Source organism: Dendrobates tinctorius, unplaced genomic scaffold (genome assembly GCF_039654945.1).
Source record: "Dendrobates tinctorius isolate UK_male_01 unplaced genomic scaffold, ASM3965494v1 ptg000171l, whole genome shotgun sequence".
NCBI lineage: Eukaryota > Metazoa > Chordata > Amphibia > Anura > Dendrobatidae > Dendrobates > Dendrobates tinctorius.
Window position 1 is genome coordinate 2,889,403 of NW_027361838.1, and position 22,303 is coordinate 2,911,705.

General features: G+C 44.7%; 1 protein-coding gene across 2 annotated transcripts in view; it reads right to left on the reverse strand.

The window, feature by feature from the left end:
• OSBPL1A (oxysterol binding protein like 1A) overlaps positions 1-22,303 on the reverse strand; it is a 249,901-nt gene that overhangs the window by 158,949 nt on the left and 68,649 nt on the right. For both annotated transcript variants that reach the window (XM_073550826.1, XM_073550827.1), the window contains 4 exons: positions 19,350-19,435; positions 10,673-10,817; positions 1,757-1,824; positions 1,626-1,670 (listed from right to left, as the gene is read on the reverse strand). In XM_073550826.1, the coding sequence (XP_073406927.1) occupies positions 1,626-1,670; positions 1,757-1,824; positions 10,673-10,817; positions 19,350-19,435 (344 nt within the window). The remainder of the gene's footprint in view (positions 1-1,625; positions 1,671-1,756; positions 1,825-10,672; positions 10,818-19,349; positions 19,436-22,303) is intronic.

The following is a 22,303-nucleotide window of genomic DNA, read 5'->3' on the forward strand; positions in this document are numbered from 1 at the left end:
ACATGGTGGTGGCAGCAACATGCTATGGGGGTGTTTTTCAGCTGCAGGGACAGGACCACTGGTTGTAATTGAAGGAAGCATAAAGGCGGCCAAGTACAGAGATATTCTGGATGAAAACCTCTTCCAGAGTGCTCTGGACCTCAGACTAGGGCGAAGGTTCATCTTCCAACAAGACAATAACCCTAAGTACACAGCTAAAATAACAAAAGGAGTGGCTTCAGAACAACTCTGTGACCATTCTTGACTGGCCCAGGCAGAGTCCTGACCTAAACTCAATTGAGCATTTCTGGAGAGACATGAAAATGGCTGTCCACCAATGTTTACCATCCAACCTGACGGAACTGGAGAGGATCTGCAAGGAAAAAATGGCAGAGGATCCCAGAATCCAGGTGTGAAAAACTTGTTACATCATTCCCAAGACAACTCATGGCTGTGTTAGCTCAAAAGGATGCTTCTACTCAATACTGAGCAAAGGGTCTGAATACTTATGACCATGTGATATTTCAGCTTTTCTTTTTAATAAATTTGAAAACATTGCTACACTTTTTTTTTTTTCAGTCAAGATGGGGTACAGAGTGTACATTAATGAGGAAAAAAAATGAACTTTTTTTGAATTTACCAAATGGCTGCAATGAAACAGAGTGAAAAATTTAAAGAGGTCTGAATAGTTTCCGTACCCACTGTAGATAACATCCTCCCACCATATTATCCACATACATATTTATCAAGGTGTGTGCATTTTCGGGACCAAAAATCATTTTTTGCAGTTAATTTTATTAAAAAAGTGCTGTAGTTCTTGCGTTTACAAGCTTTAGTTCCAAATTGTGCCAAAATAATGTATAGCAACGCAACGTGTGAGCCATCTTCGTAAACGCAATAAGGCGGCATCGGTTTAACGCTATTGCAGTAAACTCTATTCGCTTTTGCCACGCACAAGGTCGGCACCGCAGCCACCATACCTAAACTTACTTTCACTGAAAGCTAAGCACACTTCCAGAGCAGCCCTACCTGCATTTTTACCTTGCAGCCCTGCTAGTAACCACCAATGCACCCTCCTCGAGCTCCTCTCCGCAGAGCAGTGATAGCGTCAGAGGCATGTCTTTAGCAGATGCACTTGCTGTGAGGGTATTTTTGCAAAACTTGGATGTGACCAGCATGTAATTTATATTTTTTATTTAAAAGGGATAGTGCAACTAACTTTCTGAGAAGCAAAGCGGCCAAGAACAGCTTCTAGGAGATCAGCACATGTTCCCACCAGGCCAGCTCATCCCATTTACCACCGATATTTTCTTAGTGAACACAATAGTACATAAAGCTGAAAGAGCACTCTGCAATGTGCAGACAGATCCCTTTCAATATCTGAGATGCAATACCCTTTATTGGCACATATACCTGTGTATTCTACAGCTGATTCTCTATGCTACATACTGCTGTATATACACATTTCTCATTATGCACCAAGGCTTCGCATGCGCTGTAATATATTCAATTGCTACTACAGCACCATTACATTCTCCACCTCTCCGCAGAGGTCATCAACACTCACAAAAGGCTTTGTCCCAAAAATGTTAATATAATTTCCCAAGATTTTATGCAAATGGTAAATAGATCTATAGAAGACACACCTTGCATAACGGGCCTTCAAATCTCTGAAGATTTTTAATTAAAAACTGTAATGAAAGAAAAACAAAAATAAATACATTGAGCCAATGCTACACATCTATAGTGTTAGGTAGGTTATGTCAAAAGTTCTTACTTTTCCAGTCTTGCTTTGTAGTAGTTGCTTGATTTCTATGCGTTGGGCAAGATCTATCGGTCTTTGGTCTAAAATAATTATATAAGTAAAAAAAAGTTAAATCTATAACAAAGGAAAAAAAAACAAAACAAAATCAATTCCGGTAGGGTACTGCATCTGAAGTATAGACCAGGGAAGATTTTGGCTCTGTTCAGAACTAATTTTACACTACATTTACTCTATACACACGCTGGTCAAATGTTTGGACACATTTCTTCATGCAATGGTTTTCCTTGTTCTTATTGAAAAAAAAAAAAAAAAAAATAATAGACTCAGACTGAAGGCAGCAAAGGCACAAAAGGTACACAAAAAAAAAAATTATGTAACACCCCAGACTGCATGTTAAACCTTAGATTCCTCAAAAAGCCCACTTTAACTCTGCTTGGTAGAGTTACTTGGCATCATATCAAACATCATCATCATCATCAGTGGAAAAGCCATTCTAGGTGACTAAAAATCTTGAAGCCGTCTCCAAAGATTCAGAGCATTTGTTGGTTTCTTTGCCTTCGCTCAGCGTCCAGCTTATCCAAAAAAGTCAATAGGGTTGAGCCTGGGCAATTGTGAAGACCATGACATCTGAACGCAGCTCTCCATCCCTTTCCTTCTTGGTCACATAGCCTGTACATATCCTGGAAGTGTGCTTTGGACCATTGCTCAGTGGTAACACAAACAATGGTCCTAAGTGCAAACCAAATGGGATGCAGAATGCTGTGGTAAACATACTAGGCAAGAGTGCCTTGAATGTGGAATGAGTCACCAATAGTGTCACCAGCAAAGCACCCCCACACCATCACACCTTCCACTCCATACTTCACAGTGGGCAATATGAATGTAGAAACCATCCACCCACTTTTTCTGTGTCCTAAACATGGCGATTGGCACCAGAACCCCACGTCGACTCAAACAGCACAGATTTTCAGTGATCTAATGCCCAGTCAGTTGTTGCGTTGCTTGGCCAAAACACGTCACCACTTCTTGTTTGTGGCCCTCTGTAGTGGCTTCTTTGCAGATATTCAACCGTAAAGAGCTTCTTGTTGCAGGCTCCTCTGGAGAGTTGATGTTGAGATGTTTGTTACTTGATGTATGTGAATCATTCCCAAGAGAGATTATCTGCTGTGCTGACAAATGGCAGGTTCTGAAGTTGGTAACTCAAAACATATCCTCTGCAGCAGAGGTAACCATCTTTCTTTTGTGGGGTACACCTCATGAAAGCCAGGTCATTATTGATTATGATAGTGATTGATGGTTTTCTACTTGAAGAATTCTTCAATTTTTCTAGACTGACTAACTTTTATGACAAAGTAATGGACTGTTCATCCTCTTTATTTAGTTGAGTTGTTCTTCAGATACTCTGGCTAATAAAAAATACTGCTCAGCACAGTATGGAGCTGGGAAATAAAATTGCCTCTGCAAAATAAACCTGATGGTTGCAAACACGTTCTGAAGGCTGGGGATATTCAACCAATGAACACTTGATGAAGCATACTGGTTAATTGTAAGCCATTCCAGTTGACCACCTGCTGTTTGAGAAAATGCCAAGGGGGTTTAAAGCTGTGATCAAAGTAAAAGAGGGGTAACATGGCAGGGTTGTAAGTCATTTGACTTCTAGAGCACAATTTTGTCTGAAATAGATTGCAGACGCCACATCGCATTTGCAGAGTCCCTGAGGTGGCAAAACAGCAGAAACTTTCAGAAGTGACCCAATTTTTGGAAACTACAACCATCAAGGAATTCATCTATGTAGTAGACATTATGAAATCACAGGTGATTTGTGGAAATTTATAACAGTGGGACATTAAGAAAGTTTTAAGATTATGTTTTTTCCACTAACATTTAGCCCCAAATGTTTCATTTTATAGGGCGTAATAGGAGAAAATGGACCTTGGAATCTGTTACAATTTGTTTTTCTCTTAAGCATGCAAATTCCCAATGTGTGGTGAAAAAGTATTGTTTGGGCACACTGCAAAGATTAGAAGAGAGAGTGCTGATCGACGTGTTCACATTTGTGCATGTCACATGTGTGTTTTTAGTCTTCCTAAAGGGAGCAGTCCTTACCAGATAGACCCTCACCGCCCTGACCAGGTCTAGCTCAATGAACGCTCCAGAGGATGAGTCGGAGCGGGACAAAAGGAAGGGAGAACAATGTCCTCATTTAAGAGGAAAACGGACACCACCTTAGGAAGGAAGGAAGGCGGAGGCCGCAGGACCACCTTATCCTGGTGAAAAACCAAGAAAGGGGGTGACAAGAAAGGGCTGCCAACTCTGAAATGCGCCTGATGGAGGTGATGGCCACGAGAAAGGCCACCTTCCAGGATAGAAATGACAGGGAAACCTATCTGAGAGACTCAAAGGGAGAACCCATCAGGGCCTCCAGAACTAGATTGAGGTCCCAGGGATCCACGGGAGTCCGGTACAGGGGCGCCACCCCTTGAAGAAAGGTGTTGACCTGAGATCAGGAGGATAAAGTCTTCTAGAATAGAATGGAAAGCGCTGACACTTGACCCTTTAGAGAACTAACGGCAAGACTAGCGTCCAGGCCCGCCTGGAGAAACACCAAAATAGAAGGGAGAGGAAAGGTGGGATGTGATTGGACTTGCACCAGCTGAAATAGGCCCTTCAGGTTCGATAGTAGACCCCCTGGAAGCCGATGGCTTTCTAGCCTGGATCATGGTGTGAATCACCCTATCTGAAAAACCGGACGCTCTCCGAACCGCGGTTTCAACAGCCACGCTGTCAAATTGAGCGACCGAGAATTCTGGTAGTAGATCGGACCTTGAGAAAGCAGAGCTGATCTGTCTGGGAGCCTCCAGGGAGCGTTAGCGAGAAGATTGACTATCTCCGCGAACCAAGACCTTCTGGACCAATCCGGTGCGATCAGAATGACTGGCACTCCCTCCACCTAGATCTTCAACAGCTTGGGAGAAAGACGAAGGGGAGGGAACAGATAGGGAAGCGCAAACTGAGACCAAGGAATGGATAAAGCAGGGGTGGGGAACCTCAGGCCCCAGGGACATTTACGGCCCTCGATGACCTTTTATCAGGCCCCCGAGCAGATTGTCAGGGACCGCATTCTTGGGCAGGGAGCTGTATTTTTGTATTTTGTTTGCCACAAGCTTATTAATTTCTTCTTGTTCTGTTAGCACACACATGCAGTGTTCACTAATTAACATTCAAGGGCATGCAATGAAAGATTAAGTCATGAAACCAGTGCCAGAGTCAGAATGTACCTTTGTGGGCGGAGTTTGTACGGCCCCCGAAGGATGGTATAAATATCCAAATGGCCCTTGGCAGGAAAAAAAAAAAAAAAAAAAAAAAAAAAAGATTCCCCACCCCCTGGGCTAGAGCATCGGCGCCCACAACGAGAGGATCGCAGGACCTGTAGACGAACCGAAGACCCTTCCTGTTCAGCTGGGATGCCATGAGATCCACATCCGGAGTCCCCCATCGAAGACCAATCTGATGGAAGACCTCCTGATGTAGGGACCACTCTCCTGCCGCTAGAATATGGACTGTGGATATTGCCGAAACAGTCGCCTCTGCCATCGCCAAGGAACTCAGAGTCCCTTCCTGGTGGTTGACATATGCCACTGCCGTGGCATTATCCCTCTGAACCCGGCAGAACCCTAAGAAGCCTTTCCCAGTGAAGGAGGGACAGAAGGATGGCCTTTATCTCGAGGACATTGATTGGCAGAGAAGATTCCTGCGCTGACCAACGTTCCTGGACAGTCAGATGGCGAAATACAGCACCCCAGCAGAGAAGGCAGGAGTCCGTCATCACCACCTGCCAGTGGACGGGCAGGAAGGACTGGCCCTGGAAAATGAGGGGGTATGTAAACCATCAATTGAGGGACCATTTGACTCGGGAGGAGAGCTGAAATGGACGATCCAGTTAAAGAACAGACCTGTCCCACTGTGAGAGGATGGTCTGCTGAAGTTGTCTTGAATGAAATTGGGCAAAAGGAATCGCTTCAGACGCTGCCGCCATCCTACCTAGGACCTTCATGGCTGAACAGAAGGAAGGAAGCTGAGGGCCTTGCAGAGAGCGAACTCCCCCGCTGAAGGATTGCTTTTTTCTCTTCGGGGTGGAAAACCCTTGCCTGACAGGTGTCCAACAGCATGCCTAGAAAAACGAGGCGCTTAGTCGGAACAAGGCAGGACTTCTTGTTGACAAGCCACCCAAAATGGGACAGGGTGTCGTTAATGATGGCCAGGCTTTATTGGACCTGAGAAAAGGATGGAGCCTTGATGAGGATGTCGTCGAGGTTCGGGAGGAGCACTAGACCTCTGATCCTCCTAAATGTTCATCAATCCCGCCATGTTTTTTGTGAAAGCCCTGGGAGCAGCTGCGAGGCCGAACGGCAAGGCAACAAACTGGAAATGGTCCTGATGTACCGCAAAACAGAGGAATCTCTGATGCCCTGGGAAAATAGGAACATGAAGATATACTCTACGTCTTGAATGTCTATGGAACACAGGAATTCCTGTGCCTCCATGGAAGAGACGACTGACCAAAGGGACTCCATCCTGAAATGTCACAGGCGGACTCTTTTGTTCAGTAACTTGATATCCAGGATTGGCCGAACCGCGCAGTCTTTCTTCGGCACCACGAACAGGTTTGAGTAGAAACCTATGAAACGTTCTCTGTCTGGGACGGAAACGGTTACCCCCGAACAGAGAAAAGAGGCGATGGATGCCAAGAAACCCGGGACCAGAAAAGGATCTCTTGGAGGACGGGATTAGAAGAACCGATCTCGGGGCCGCAAACGAATTTTATTTTGTATCCTGAGGATACAACCTCCCTAACCCAAGCGCCCTACACCGCGACAAGCCAAACGTCTCCGAAGAAAAGGAGACGACCGCCCAGCATGGGAGATATGCAGGAGTCTCGGAAAGTCATGCTGAGGAAGACCTGCCAGATCTAGGCCTGGCGGATCTACCTTGGATGTTGCAGGAGCGCCAGGAAGGGGTGGGCTTAAAGGAAACCTTCCTATCCTGGCGAGCCTGCGGCCTCCGCTGGTGAGAAAGGGTCTCTGTCACCACGAAACAACGAAAGGGATGAAAAGGCCGACACTGCTGCTTCAGAGGAGGCCGGCAAGGTTTGGCCTGAGGAAGGGAACTTGTGCCCCCCGTGGCTTCCTTAATAATTTAGAATAATTTGGACCAACATGGAGCCAAAAAGACGTGATCCCTGAAAAGGCAGGCTGGTAAGGGACTTTGACGACAAGTCCACCTTCCAGGTCTTAAGCCAAATAGTCTGCTGGATAGCCACGACTTTGCTGGACGCCTGAGCTGCGCAAGACTTGGCATCCAGGAAAGCAGAGACCAAATATTTCCCTGCATGAGAAACCTTGTCTGCGAGGTCAGCCAAGTGCTCCGGTTGAGCTCCAGTCAGAATGCCTTGACGAAGTTGTTGGCCCATTTGGCTGCAGACTTTGAAACCCAAGTGGAAGCAAAGGCCGGACATAATGTAGAAGTGGCCACTTCGAAAGCAGACTTTGCAAAGGATTCTATAATCTTGTAGTTAGAATCCTTAAGAGATGCTCCACTAGTAAGCGGGAGGACTGTGTTGGTAGACACTGGCGGGTCCACGGTTGGAGAAGCTGTCCAGTTGGCGGTGAGCTAATGAGAAAAGGGATATAGGACACTGAGGCGCTTCCCTCTCTGAAAGCATCTGGTTGGATTCTCCGTTTCCATGACAAGCACCTCCTCAAATTCTGTATGAGGAGCAGCGAAGACCTTGGAAGGTGGTTTAGACCGTCTGAACGAAACCGCCTGATCTGCAGGCTCCGTGGAGGTGTCCTAGATGCTAAAGTTCTGGTTGACCGCAACAATGAGGCTCTGGACCATATCCCTCATGTTGGAAGTTTGGTCTGAATCCAGATCCGAATCATCTTGTGATGTTGCGGCCGAGAATGCCTTGCCAGACTTGGGAGAGGAGGATCAAAAATAGGCAGACCGCCGAGAAGGACCGGGGGCGAGATGGAGCGGGAAGAGGACCTAGAACAGCACTTCTGTCTGGATCTCTTGCGGCCTACGTTGTAAGACCCAGACTACAGACGTCGGAAGGGGTAACCTATCAAGTACGGACACCAGGGTCTGCGACACCCTGGTGAGATCAGCCACACACTGTGACAGAGAGGAAGACCACCCTGGGATAGGGGGATCATGTGCAGTGGGTACGGTGGGACTGCTGCAGTCCTGACAAAGGGGAGAGGACTGACCTGAAGGAAGCTTGCACTTACACGAAGAGCACACAAAATGTCTGACAAGAGCAGTGGAAGAATAGGAGGAGGTGGGAGGGCGAGAACGTTGTCCTTTAGTATTAGGCATGATGAAAACAGACCCACTGGTGCCAGAAGGTTAGGGGACAGAAAGATGCAGAGGAGAGTCAGTCTGCAGCGCAGAGCTACTCACAGTAAGTGCAGTGTCCTGAAGTCAGCCCCCAGGCTGTGAAGGCTGCTATGTGAAGATAAGCTGAGAAGCAGGTCCTGCCGGAAGAACTCACCTCCCAGGACCACCAGCCGGAAAATGGCGACCGCACGGAGGATGCAGGGAACCAGCATGTAAAAGCATGCGCTGGGAGAGGTCCCACTCTATGAAGCCGAAAGATGGGCGGGGGCTAAACGCCAAGTCGCGGAGAGCAAGATGGAGGCGATGGCAGGCAAACTGTTGAGGTTGGGAGTAGTGGGCGGAGCTACCTATCGGGTGCAGGAAGAGGAAGAGAGGGAGCGACATGTGGTATATTAGCCTACCCGAGGAGCAGGAAGAAGAGGGCAGAGCCCAGCGCTGTAGATAGGCCCGAGTGAAACTGGGACCTAGATATACAGCCGATGGCCGCCGGAGCATGGGAGAGCGTCGCGGAGGGCCCAAAAACGCCGCCAAAGGTTGTCTGGGCCCCCGAAAACCTGGGAAATTAAGGGGAAGGACCCCTAAAGCCCAACGCTGCAGCTAGGCCCGGGAGAAGCCAGGACCTAGATAACAGCTGGTGACCGACCGGAGCATGGGGAGCAGAGCCGGTGGACCCTAAAAAAACCCACAAAGGTATGCCAGAATTAAAGGGGAAAAGACCCCTAACACTTTGTTAAAAAAAAAAAAAAAAAAAAAAAAAAAAAAAATCTTGGTCTTATCTTTTCTCTCCGCCAGCACCTGGCAGAAAAGGGAAAAAGTACCTCCCTAACCAGGAAAAATAGGATGTTCGAACTCCTGCATTGTGGGACATCCGCGTCTCCTCCAACCTACGGGCTCTGGTGGGCGAGCGGGTGGGAGACTGAAGCAGGACCGATGATCACTTGAACACGCTTCTGTGTTAGGGTTTGGGGTCCTGCCGACTAGAGGTATGAGGATACGGGGTGGCAGTACACGCCGTACTCAGTCTCTTCGTCGGAGTACAGTTGTGACTATTCACACTGTATCCCTCCGGGTACCTGAAAAAAACGACGCACACTGAGGTAGATATAGGAAAGACCCGTGTCCACCTCCTACTGACACTAAGCTAAACTGATTATCCTAGTGCCAGTCAGTGGGGTGTACACCGCAGAGGAGGAGCTAACTCTTTTTGTGCATAGTGTCAGTCTCCTAGTGGCAACAGCATACACCCCATGGTTCCTAGGTCCCCCAATGAAGTGATAGAGAAAGCCCCTCTATGATGGAACAGAAACCTCCCCTAATGTGACACCCATAGTAAAAATAACATCCCTTTGGGAATTCATTAAGGCTATGTGCACACGGTGAGAATTCTGCTGCGGATCCACAGCATTTCTGGCCCTGCGGGTCCGCAGCAGTTTCTGCTGCGTTGTACAGTACCATTGTTTCCAATGGTAAAACCAAAAACGCTGTGCACATGGTGCGGATTTTTCCGGGCAGATTTGCTGCGGGTTACAATCCGCAGCATGTCAATTGTTTGTGCGGAATCTGCTGCGGTTTCACATCTCCTCCATTGTAAAGGTGTGAAACCGCAGGGCTAAACCGTAGCCTAAACCGCAGGTCTTTTTGACCTGCGGTTTTTCCAAAATCCGCGTGGAAAAATCCGCACCACCGAAAACTACGTGTGCACATAGCCTAACAGGTCTCATGACTATTTTGGCCCCAAAGCTGTTTTCCACAAATAAGCACAAGTTTGTGTGGCAGAGGGAGAGTTACAAATATGCATGCTTAGTGCCCAACTTGTAATTAAGAGACATGAACCCCAAAAATTATTAAGTGGGCACTGCTTGCTACAGAAATGCCATACATGTAGATGATAACTGTGGTTTAGGCAAACTGTGATTGAGTAAAAAAGAGGGAGTTACCCTTCATTTCATAACATTTTACGGTAACTGCCACAATCGCGGCTGCGAGGGGATTAACCAACTAGGCAAGGTGCTGGCACAGGTCTTGGCTGTACTGCAGAAGCTCAGCTGATTGCCAGTGATTATAATCAACATGACAGAACTTTCACATTATCAATTGTCGCGCAAGGAATAAAAGGTGTTCTTGCAGAAAAACAGTCCCTTGTTTTCATAAAGTCTTAATAGCGATAAACCATTTTCCCTCAAAAGGACGGCAGACCCCGTAAAACATGGGTAGGTTGGATCCACCATAGGGTGAACTGTGTTTTTGCAGTTACTCTCCTCTTTGGGGTTTTTCCTATGCCAAAGTAGGACATATGGTGAAGGTTTATTTTAGTGAGACAACTTTAATACTCCTTCAAAGGAATTATAATAAAGGTGCTTGCAAGAAAGAAATAATTAAATACATGTCCAAATGATGCAAAAAGTTGTCTCTTCAGGATATGTGCCTCATCAATGACAATCATAAAAGACCAAAATATAAAAGTGTAAACCTCATCAAGAAGCAGTACTCCAATATATAGACTTCTGCCAATTTTTCAAGACTTACCATTTATATTCTTGATGTTTACATCTGCACCACTTTTTAGAAGTCTGGTGGCACACTGCTTCATCCCTCTATATGCAGCACAGTGCAGAGGCGTGTTACCCATCTGGTCGGTGCAGTTAATGTCAGGTGGCTTAGCTCTGGTTAGCTAGAGGAAGAAGCAACCACAATTCAGAAGTATACACACATTCATCGATATTCAACTAAGCTCAGGTCCCTAGTGCACCTTCGTCACCGATCAGCACTTGTACAAAACGGTATCAAGACTTCAAATAGGCAGATGGAATCCAAAACACATACAAAAATTTGTATTTTGGAGACAATTAGTTTAACATTCTATTGGGGCCAACAAACAAACTTAATTATTCGACACACCACCAAAAATTAAAGTCAAGTGGTATCAAAAGTTTCATATTTTGAACCCTGACTCAAAGGTTTGAAGGCTAACTTCCTATCTATTTAGTCCTATAATCTAAGCTATTTTCTAATATTCTTGCTTTAAAAATTCCCTACTGTTCCCTACCTACACTAACTGCCATTGTATTTTTTTTCTTTCTATTTCCGGTCTGATGACGATTCATTTTAGTACCAGTGCATGAAACGTCAGCAGGGGGCAGTGACTGCCACAGCCCGCTCCCATAAACAAAGTCAGTGACACTCGTTTTAGGGGCTGTGCTGTCCCTGCGCCGTCTCCCCTGGGCACAGTGCTGTCCCTACTGCGTCCTCTGTCCACAGTGCTGCCATTTGTTTATGCTTAAAAAACGCCGCTTGTTGACCGAAATGTTGCTTTAATATTGTATTTTGGATGAACGAATGAAGGAATAGAATTCTCTCTCTGGTGCCCTGGAAATTATTTGTCTCCGAATTTGCTGGTAACTTGGTGGGAAGTTGTCCCAAGGAAGCACGCCCCCCGAAGAAGCACAATTGCGAAACGTGTGTTGGGGTCCACATTCCATCAAGGTTGGTTTCTATGGGGGCGTGGCTATGCCGTGAATGAGAGAGGACGCTGGCTAGGAGAGCTCCTCAATATCCTGCTAGATCCTGGACCCCTTTTTTGTGACTTGCTTGGCGCTGCCTGGACCCCCTGGACGTTGGGATCCCCCGGGTACCCCGCAGCAGGACGTGAGGCGACTTGAGAGCGGGCGGCCGAGGAGACAGGAGCGGGCGGCTGATCCTCCACGAGGCGGCGGCCATCTTGACAAGCGGCTCTGCCACAGAGCTGCGGCGTCGGCCCATACTACTGCACCACTGCCCGGGCAGTGAAGACATCAGAGGACAGACCTGAGGAGACACGCGGTGAGTGCCCTGAAAGATTGGGCCCTGCATGTTATCTCCTCTCTATCAATTGCTCACTGCGCTGGCTGGCACCATTACTAAGTAAGGCTCTGAACATCCTCCCCCATTGCTGCTGTCTCTGTGGGGCCCCCCTCTCCCTCCCCTGGCCACAAGGAACTGTACTGAATAAGTGCTGGTTGCCGTCCTCACAATTAACGTGGCCTCCTTTTGCAGCCTGAACTCTATCCATTACTAGTCCTGCTGTGATCCCCATCTGTGGTGGAAGATACCTGAAACACACATTTCTAGCTATTTCACTGGACTGCACTGCAGATAACTATGAGTCGATTTAAGGGGTCAGGAGCGGCGGAAAAACTGAAAGTTTGTCAGACCCGACCCTACTGAAAGTGCACGACCTATCAGGAGTACTTCCTCAAGTCCAACGCAAAAATCGCCCTTCTGGGGGTGAAGAGACGGAGCAGGAGGAATTGACCCTTAAACAGGCATCTGAGCAGTTGATGCAGGCTATTTCTCTAACCAGGACATCCCTGACAGAGAAAATTGAGGATATTTACACGGAGGTGGGGAGACTTCGTCAGGATATGCAGGCCATGAAGGGACGCATTACGGAGGTGGAGACGAGGGTGTCCAGGGTAGAGGATTCCATTACAGATATGGAGGCTAAATTAACAAAAGTGGCAGGCTCCATGAATGCTTGGAAGCAGAAGGCGGATGACTTGAAGAACAGAAAGCGCCAGAATAATATCAGCATCATTGGTCTGCCTGAGCGCTCGGAAGGTCAGCATTCTGAAGTTTCTGGAAGATTTGCTTAAGACCTCCTGGGAGATGAATTCTCCTCAATGTTCGCTATTGAAAGAGCTCATAGGGTCCCTACAAAATCCCTGCCTCCGGGGGCCCCGCCTCGACCTTTCCTGGCACGCCTGCTCAATTGTAAGGACAGAGATACCATTCTGCATCTTGCACGACTAAAAAGTCCTATCAAGTTCAATAAGGATGTCATCTCTATCTTTCTGGACTTTTCCATGGAATTGCAGAAGCAGCGGGCACAATTCATCGAGGTCAAGAAACGGCTCAGGGACAGGAACATTGTATACTCGATGATATATCCGGCCCGACTTCAGGTTGTTCATGAAGGTGCCTCTGTGTTTTTCACAGATCCAGTGGAGGCGACTGAATGGCTGCGGTCCCATAGGGGATCCCCTGCGAAGGAATCCTGATGTGGCGGCTGTTACTCTGGATCCTTTCAATTAAGGGTCTAATTGGAGCTCTCTCAGCGAGTATCCAGTTATCAATACCGGACACTGTGTTCAGTGATGGCATCCCCTTGTTTATTCTTTGATGGGGGCGTGAGACTGTGCTCCTATATTGCTAGGTTCTTGTTTTGTTTTTTCTTTTTCAAAGGTTTTAGTTCTTACAGTTATTTAGGTAAATGCCGCAGCAGACGCCAGTTTTGTTCTCTAGGCGAGATCTCTGCATTCTGTTCGGGCACCATTATGCAACATATCCAGATGGACGGGAATGGGTTCTGAGTTGATTTGTATGACTTGGAATGCAAGAGGCATCAAAACCCCTCGAAAGAAAACTAAAGGTGTTTTACAAATTAGACACTATCGCCCTCACATTGTGGCTCTGGTTGAGACGCATCTGACTAGGGATACGGTTCGGTGGGTGCAGAAACCGTGAGTGCAATGGTTTATACATGCTTTTCACACCAGCTATTCAAGGGGAGTTTCACAGTTCATAGGGATGTTCAGTGGGAGACCAGGGAGGCCCGGAAAGATCCTGAGGGACGGTTTGTGTTTGTACATGCGCTGATCAACTCTCAGAAATATGTTATTCTGTGTATCCTACAACCCCCCCGACTAATATGTCAATTATTGAGTTTCACCCTGAATTACCCAGATGCACACGTCATTTGTATGGGAGATTTTAATTTGGTCATGAATAGTCATCTTGATAAATTGAGACTAGGCGATGGAGTACAGAGTGGGACCCCCCCCCAGTTGCATCCCAGCTGTCACAATTTATGGCGGGAAGCGGGTGGCTGGATCTATGGAGAATGCGCCATCCTGAGGCGAGGAAGTATACTTGCCATTCCACCACTAAACGCTCTCTGTCTCGCATAGACTACATGTTTGGATCCAGCAGCCTAGCGATATGGGTAGATGATGTTGAACATGGAAGTAGGGGGGATTTCAGATCATAACCCGGTTGTTCTTAAACTTAAATACGGGCCATCGACCAATAGGATAACATGGAAATTGAACCCTTTTTGGCTGAAGTTAACATCGCTCGATAGAACGATAGATCAGTTACGTTGCTTCGTCTCGTCCCACCCTGAACCCCGAAATATTTATTTATTTTGGGATGCTCTTAAAGCTTATCTAAGGGGTTGTTTATCCTCTACGATTTCTTACATTAAACGGGTGACATCGGAGGAGGATGGCGAGATGGAGCGACGTCTGAAAGATTCGGAGGCAGCCTATATACCGGTATCTGATCAAATTAACAGAAATAGGGTGGAGTGGTTGACTGCTCAAAGGTTATATACTCAATATATTGACACAAACGAAACGTAAATTATTTTTTGCCCGACAATCTTATTTTGAGATGGGGAATCAGGCAAGCAAATTTTTGGCTTACTTAGTGCAACAGCATAATACAACTAACACAATCTTACAGATTCGCAATTTGGATGGTACTTTGGTTTCCTCAACTGAGGAAATACTGAAGTGCTTTTCTGATTATTATGGTTCATTATATAATTCTAAGACTGATGTTGATGGCCCAGGGTGTCTAAATTATCTGTCAGATATAGAGTTTCCCACACTGAGTCCTTCCCAGCGGGCCTTTATGGATGCTGAGTTTACTCTATAGGAAGTGGAGGAGGTCATAAAAGATGTGGCCTCTGGGAAGGCCCCTGGCCCGGATGGATTTCCTGTCGAACTATATAGAAAATACCAGGAGATACTGGCGCCCCTTTTGTTGACGGTGTTTCGTGGGATTTGGGAGGGGGGATGCATGCCGGAATCCTTTTATGAGGCTAATATAATAGTTCTTAAAAAGGAGAGGAAGGACCCTTTAGATTGTGGATCTTATCGGCCCATATCATTAGTAAATGTGGATTATAAGATTTTTACAAAAATTTTGGCCAAAAGGGTGAACTCAGTCATATTAGATCTCATACACTCGGACCAAACTGGTTTTATGCCTGGTAAGAGCACCTCCATCAATATTAGACGAGTCCAGTCAGTGGTCCAATATAGTTCTCTGGTACCAAATAATGAATGGGCATTGGCATCGCTTGATGCGGCCAAGGCCTTTGACTCTCTTGAATGGCCTTTTCTCCGTGCATGTCTGCAGAGGTATGGATTCTGTGATAGATTCCAAAAATGGGTCAGTGTTTTATACATGAAGCCTAAGGCCCGGGTCATTGTAAATAATTCCATATCTGAGCCATTTTCATTGCATAGGGGAACTCGTCAGGGGTGTCCCCTTTCCCCAGCCCTTTTTGCTCTTACTATCGAGGCACTGGCAATTCGTACAAGATCTTCCCCTGGTATTGCTGGTATAGAAATAGCGGGTCGGACAGACACCATAGGCCTATATGCTGACGATATGGTGATATTTATGGAGAAAGCGGAGGAAACTCTGACAGGAGTGATCACTACTATAAATAAATTCAGTAAATATTCTGGCCTATATATAAATTGGGAGAAATCTGCCTTGATGCCTCTTTCCCATGCTCCAATGCCACGACTTGAGACTCTCTCCTTACTGCCCATTGTAACCAGTTTTAAATATCTGGGTGTCCATATTTCTCAGGGTAGTAAATTTGATTTGCAACTTAATATACATCCATTGCTGAAGACGGTCAAAGGCAAAATTTGCGATCTGGGGTAAACTTCCCACTGTCTGTAGCCGGACGTATTAATTTAATTAAAATGATATTACTCCCCAAGCTTAGCTATTTTCTCCAACATAATGCTGTGGTGGTGCCCAGATCCTTTTTCGCTAATCTGAATTCCCAGATCACATCCTTTATATGGGGGAAAACCAGGCCTAAACTTAAACTATCCACTCTACAGAGACCCAAGAGGGGAGGAGGGGCAGCGTTACCAGATTTCTTCCTGTATTATCTGGCTGGACAGGCCAAAGCCATAAGTACATGGATGCCTGGAGGTCACCTCCCTAATTCTGAAAATCATCTACTACATGCTGCACAAATTAGCTGCCCACTGGGTTTTTTGGAAATGAGGAAAATAAATGTCTCGCGACTGCTACCCCTGCTTCGGCTGGCACGATCAATATGGAGACAGATTAAAAGGGTGGTTGGATTTGGGGATATTAAAGCTGAAATGCCCCTATAGAACAATGGCTACCTCCCGGCACTACTTGAACATCCATCTGTCGAGTTTTGGGCCAAGTATAGTGTCTCTATGATAGGTGATCTATATGATCATGGAACTTTGATGTCCTTTGAACAATTAGAAGTTAATCGCAATGTCCCGAGAGCCCAGTTTTTTCGTTATTTACAACTAAGGTCAGCTTTTCTATCGCACATGAGATGTATAGGTATGAATAATGCTATTTCGTCTCTACCCTTGATAGGGATCCTTAAATCACAAGGCTCCCAAGGTCTCATCTCCTCTCTATATACATATATGCTGTCAGTGGGGACGGAGTCTACCTTAGATTCCGTTAAGAAGAAATGGGAGAGGCTCACCCCACATACACAGGGAGAGGAGTGAGAAGAAATCCTGGAGTCACCAATCTGGGTATCTCCGTCTGCCAATAACAGGATGATACAGTTATATATTATAAATCAATCATATTTGACTCCAACTCGACTCTTTAAGATGGGCCGATACCAATCATCGGAATGTTTGAGATGTAACTTAATAGATGCAGACTTTATCCATATGATCTGGTGCTGTCCTATCATTGCACAATATTGGAGGAAGGTGACATCACTATTGACATCTTTGGTACAAATCCCTGTTGCCCTTGAACCACTGGTCTGTCTATTTGGAGTATGGGATGAGGAGACATGGGGTCAATATGCTGGGATTTTTCTACGGGAGACACTTTTTATGGCGCGAAAGGTACTGGCATTACGGTGGATGGGAAGTTCATCTCCTTCTCTCGGGTCCTGGATCAATTTGGTGAATTCGATTATCCCATATAAACGTACCTTATATCAAAACAGAGGGTGCCCGGGTAAATTTGAAAAGATTTGGGAGAGGTGGAATTCCTCTCATCTCACTTTGTAAAGTAGAGATGTCACATAATAACTAATTATGTGGAAGGCTGCGGAATAGTTTAGGTCCTTGTAGGTGTAGGTATGGTTTAGAAGCTAGGTAGATTTCATCACTGGAATAACACAAAGCTATTGTGATTTAATTAGCATTATGTTTTGCTTTATTTGTATACAACTGACGCACACATTTTGCTTTACATTTTCATGTTATATGAAGCATATATTTTGTATCAAGCTCAGCATCATATACCAGTGTGTGTATTGTATAGCTATTTATGGTTTAATAAACGCATTAAAAAAAAAAAAGGTTGGTTTCTGTCATTTTTATATGGCTGGTCACGATCTTTGGATTCATTTTGACTCCGTTATTGCTCTATATTAGGTAATGGATTCACAAGTGCACATTTTCTATTCAGGAACCTCTCCATTTGTTTTTTACATACCAAGGCTTTTTTCAGTAGGTCTGTTTTTTGACCACGTTTATTGCATTTGCACTTTATATAAGTATCTTAATCTTTAATGAGGAGAGACAGTTATGCTTCCTTATATGTACTCATAGGCTTCAATGATCAGGGTCTTTCTCTTGCCCTCTTTTTCCTCTTTGCCTTCAGGATTTCATTTATGGGTCTATATACTGTGCTGTGATCAAATTTATGATTAAGTATACCAGCTGGCTTGGATGTGGTATCTAGGTGTCGTTAATTCCCTTGTTCTTAAGGTTCCTAATAAATTGTTTTAGTTAAATGTTATTTTTTTATCAATAAAATTTGAATATTTTTCTATAATTTGATCTTTGGTCCATTTTTGTTTTGGGGTATTCATTGATTATGGATGAACTTTTTTGATTAAGCCTTTTTTGGGATCATGATGGACAGTGTGCACAGCTCTGTCCCTACTCCATCCCTACGCTGTCTTCCCTGTGCACTCTTGTTATCTTATCTACAGCAATGTGCTGGCAACAGAGCAGTGTCACTACACCCAGCGTGCAGGAGACTAGTGATGCACCCTCAGATGACATCACTGGTCTCTGCCGCATATAGTGACACCGTGCTGTTGCTGGCTTATTACTCTTTCCTAAGAAACCGGGGGGGAGATGACGCTGTGCCCATTGGCAAACGACACTGTGCCCAGGGAAAGACATCACAGAGACAGCAAAGTCTATGAAACTAGTGTCACGGATGACGCTTTGTTTCAGGGAGGGGACAGGGGCTGCGGAAAGGACTGCAGCCTCTGCCCCTGATGAAGCTGCGTTCGAGTATCCCAGCATGCACAAGTGATACTCAAATGAATCGTCATCAGACCGGAAATAGAAATTAAAAGATGCACTAGCTGTTAGTGTAGTTAAGAAAAATAAATATTCAAAGCAAGTATATTAGAAAATAGCTTAGATTATGGGACTAAATAGATAGGGAGCTTGTAGCAAAATTAATTTGCCTTCGGACCAACCCTTTAAGTTAAAGGCTTTGTCTGTGGAGAGACTCAATTCATTTTTTTCATGTGTTTAGATGGAAGCCTCCAATGGAGTTGCTGAACCATGGTGCAATTCCTAGTGCATCTACATAAAAGTAACTAACGTAAGTGCACGCATCAAATATATTGGCAGTTGTGATCATATGCAAATTGCCTCTTCAGAGAGGATGAGGACTTTACCTCTATAGCGCCACCTGTTGGTAGTAGCGATCCTACAAGTCACAATGGACCCTTTAACGAGTCTTGTAATATGACTTGGGATAAAAGCCAAATCAGAATCTCAATTTGCAGACACCGTGTTTTGGGCTATTGGCCCTCGTCAGTGCAAAGTATGAGAACTGATTTGGCTAGGTGAGAGGCTCTGGACTGAGGTCTAAGTGGTAAGGTTTCTCCTTGTGGAGAGTGACATACCAGCTCTGGCTTGTCAACTTATTGGATGCTTTTAAGATTACTTCCAAGATCGCACATGGCAAAGAAGGACTGCTCTCTATTAAACTTCAAAATAACCAGGCATTACATGTAATTTTATTCATGTTGCATTAGTTGATACCAGTCAATAATTAGTACAGCAAAACCTGATCAACTGTAAAAAAAATAAAAATAAGACACAGGGGGGTAGTAAGAACCGTTATGTGGTCTGACTACACAACTTACTAGTGCAGATAATTTTGCAAGATCTCCTTCTCTAGCGGCTCCCAGAAGTATTTCTTCCAGTTTTCTTTCCTGTGTTCGTTGTGCAGCTGATAACACAATGAGATAAAGGCTCATCAGACATAATAAAACAAAGGAAGTATTTTTAATAGGCATAACACGGTTCTCTCCCAAGGACACATTCACACTAAAAGATATGGTGCACAAGGTGGTACTCAGTATTTAGTTTTCCTTTATAGATATGGGGATAAGCAATAAAAAAAAAAAAAGATAGGGCAAGTCACAGTTAAACTAAACAGACTGCAACGAGCCATTGAAAAAAAACAAGCAAATAAGAAAGCTGCAGTAAAAAAAATACAATATATGTTAGGGATATATTGTATATCTGTGTGTATGCATATATATATATATATATATATATATATATATATGTATATGTGTGTATATATATATATATATATATATATATATACACACACACACAATGTGTGTGTGTGTGTATATATATATATATATATATACACACACACACACACACACACACACATATACATACATACATATATATACACATATATTTTAATATAATATATTATATTATATTATATATGTCTGTAAAGCGCTGTGGAATTAATGGCGCTACATAAATGAGTAAAATAAATAATTATACCTATTCATTAACACAACTACATGTTGCAATATATTTCACCGTTTATAAATTTAGTGAGAAAAAGAAAATGCACATATACACTTGGTGTGAACAATTATTAAAGCTTGCTTATGGATAAGTGACATTAAAATATAAAAAAGTCAAATAACACTTCAGAAGAAAATAATCTAGTTGTCGCGTTCGCGCTAATTGCATAAGCATTTTGCCTGCAGCCTCGAGAAAATCTGCTAATTAGGCGTCATTCAGACGGTCTGATTGATGGAAAATCTGTCACACTGATGACAATGTTTCATTAGTGATTTCCTCCCATGCACACAAAAAAAAAAAAAAAAAAGTTAAACTTGCAAAGCTCGTCCTTCCCACTGCAATAATAGAAATGGACAGCACGTGTGCAGTCTATAGCTTTCATGGAACCGAAGAATAACGACTGACTTTTAATCAGCATCTCAGATGAAATACCGGACAAGTGTCAGGAATTTCATTGTGGAACATGTGAACAGCACCAGGGTCTGCAATGGGCGCGTGTTCTACTCGTGAAAAACAGATGTTTCCCTGTTTCAGAGAGCCTTGAAAATGATGTGCCACCTTGTGGAAAATGAAGATAATACATGAAAACAAAGACAACAGAATTGATCAAATATATACAAAATACCTCTACATTCTTTACTTGGATACCAATTTAATTCATTATCCTTTTCAATATTTGTAAGTTTTTCTACACAGGGGTGCTTGCTTGGCCATGGCTCCATTGCCACAGTGGTGTTAGAAGGGGCCTCATTCTCAAGACAGATGCTCGTTACGGTAGCAAGATCAGTTTCTAATGTACATTTACAACATTTACTGTGGACATGCAATATATTCCTGGGAGGGGAATACCTCTTCAAGACTAATCGTGGAAGGTAATACTTGTTTTCTAAATTCCCATAATGGCATACTCTTTCAGTTAATTACATATATGTCCAAATTTAGGTCCTTGCTAAAGGGAACCCGTCATTTGGATTTGCCCCTATAACACTACGGAAGGATGCATGAGTCTTAGTGGCATTACTAATCATCCCATTATTATAGCCAAGTCCTGAGATGCAGCCACTCAACTAGGAACGGTCTATCCCAGCGTTCCATTATTATGGCAAACGTAGGAGGAAAAGGTGACATTTTTTCAGTCAAAAGAGGGAGACTCTAAAAAGGCTACCCGCCAACAAGAAACCAGAGGGAGATCACACAGTTAAACAGCGGATTGGGTACAAAGCAGAAGCCTGGGAGGGCAATTCACAAGGAGAAAAGTCTGCATGTCAAGTTAATTTTTCTTTTTTAAATTTTAGACAGGCTTCCACTGTCTAAAATTCAAAAGTTTTACTCACCAACCCATACTCTAGTGCCAGCAACAAGCAGAAGATATGCAGAAAATTAAAGAGCAATTCAAATGTGATTTCCATACCCATTTATGGTCTATTGAGCGTAAAGGGGGTTGTACTTTAAGGAAGAAGACCGGGCTGTGGGTAACTGAGTCATGCTGGGTCTGGAACTGTAGATGCTGCGTCCAGTGTTGCCGATGGGAAGGATTGGGGAATTGGACAGGTCTCATGACCCGGGGAGAGGGGGCGTGGCTAAGCCAGGCAGTGAGCAGGAAGCAGCGGAAAGAACTCCATTTCCCGCCAGCAGGGAGAGCGGAGGAAGGTGTGTGGCGTTCTCAGCAGCGAGAGGCAGCGCAGAGCCGTGCCCTAGCAAAACTTGCGCAAACGCTCCAGTAAGTCAGTGAGTGTGAAGAGCACCGCATGCCCAGGTAAGCAGAGTGCAGTGCTCACGCGGAGGAGCAGAGGCCAGGTGCAAGACCCTGAGTAGCGTTTCCCATTGCTGATAGACGCCCAGCAGCACCCGTGCTGGACAGAGACTTCTGCAGCGACCCCCACTTCGGCTGCACAGATTTATAGACTATGGGCTCAGCAAGCAAAACCGGTGACCGTCCATTGCCGCTAGAAGCTGGACTGTGATTTGTTGGGAGCCATCTGAGGACACCACCATGGCCGGTGCTCCAACTCCCATCAGACTGTATCTGGATGAGGACCAGAGAAGACCATGATAACTGTCGTTTAAATATCAGACTGTCACGTTAACCTTTAACTTCCCTTGATTGTTTATTGTTTATTAACTCCTTGCGAGGAGATCATTTTCATCCCTTTTTTTAACCCCTTAGTGACGGAGTCAGTTTGCAGCTTAATGACCAGGCCAATTTTTACAATTCTGACCACTGTCACTTTATGAGGTTATAACTCTGGAATGCTTTAAT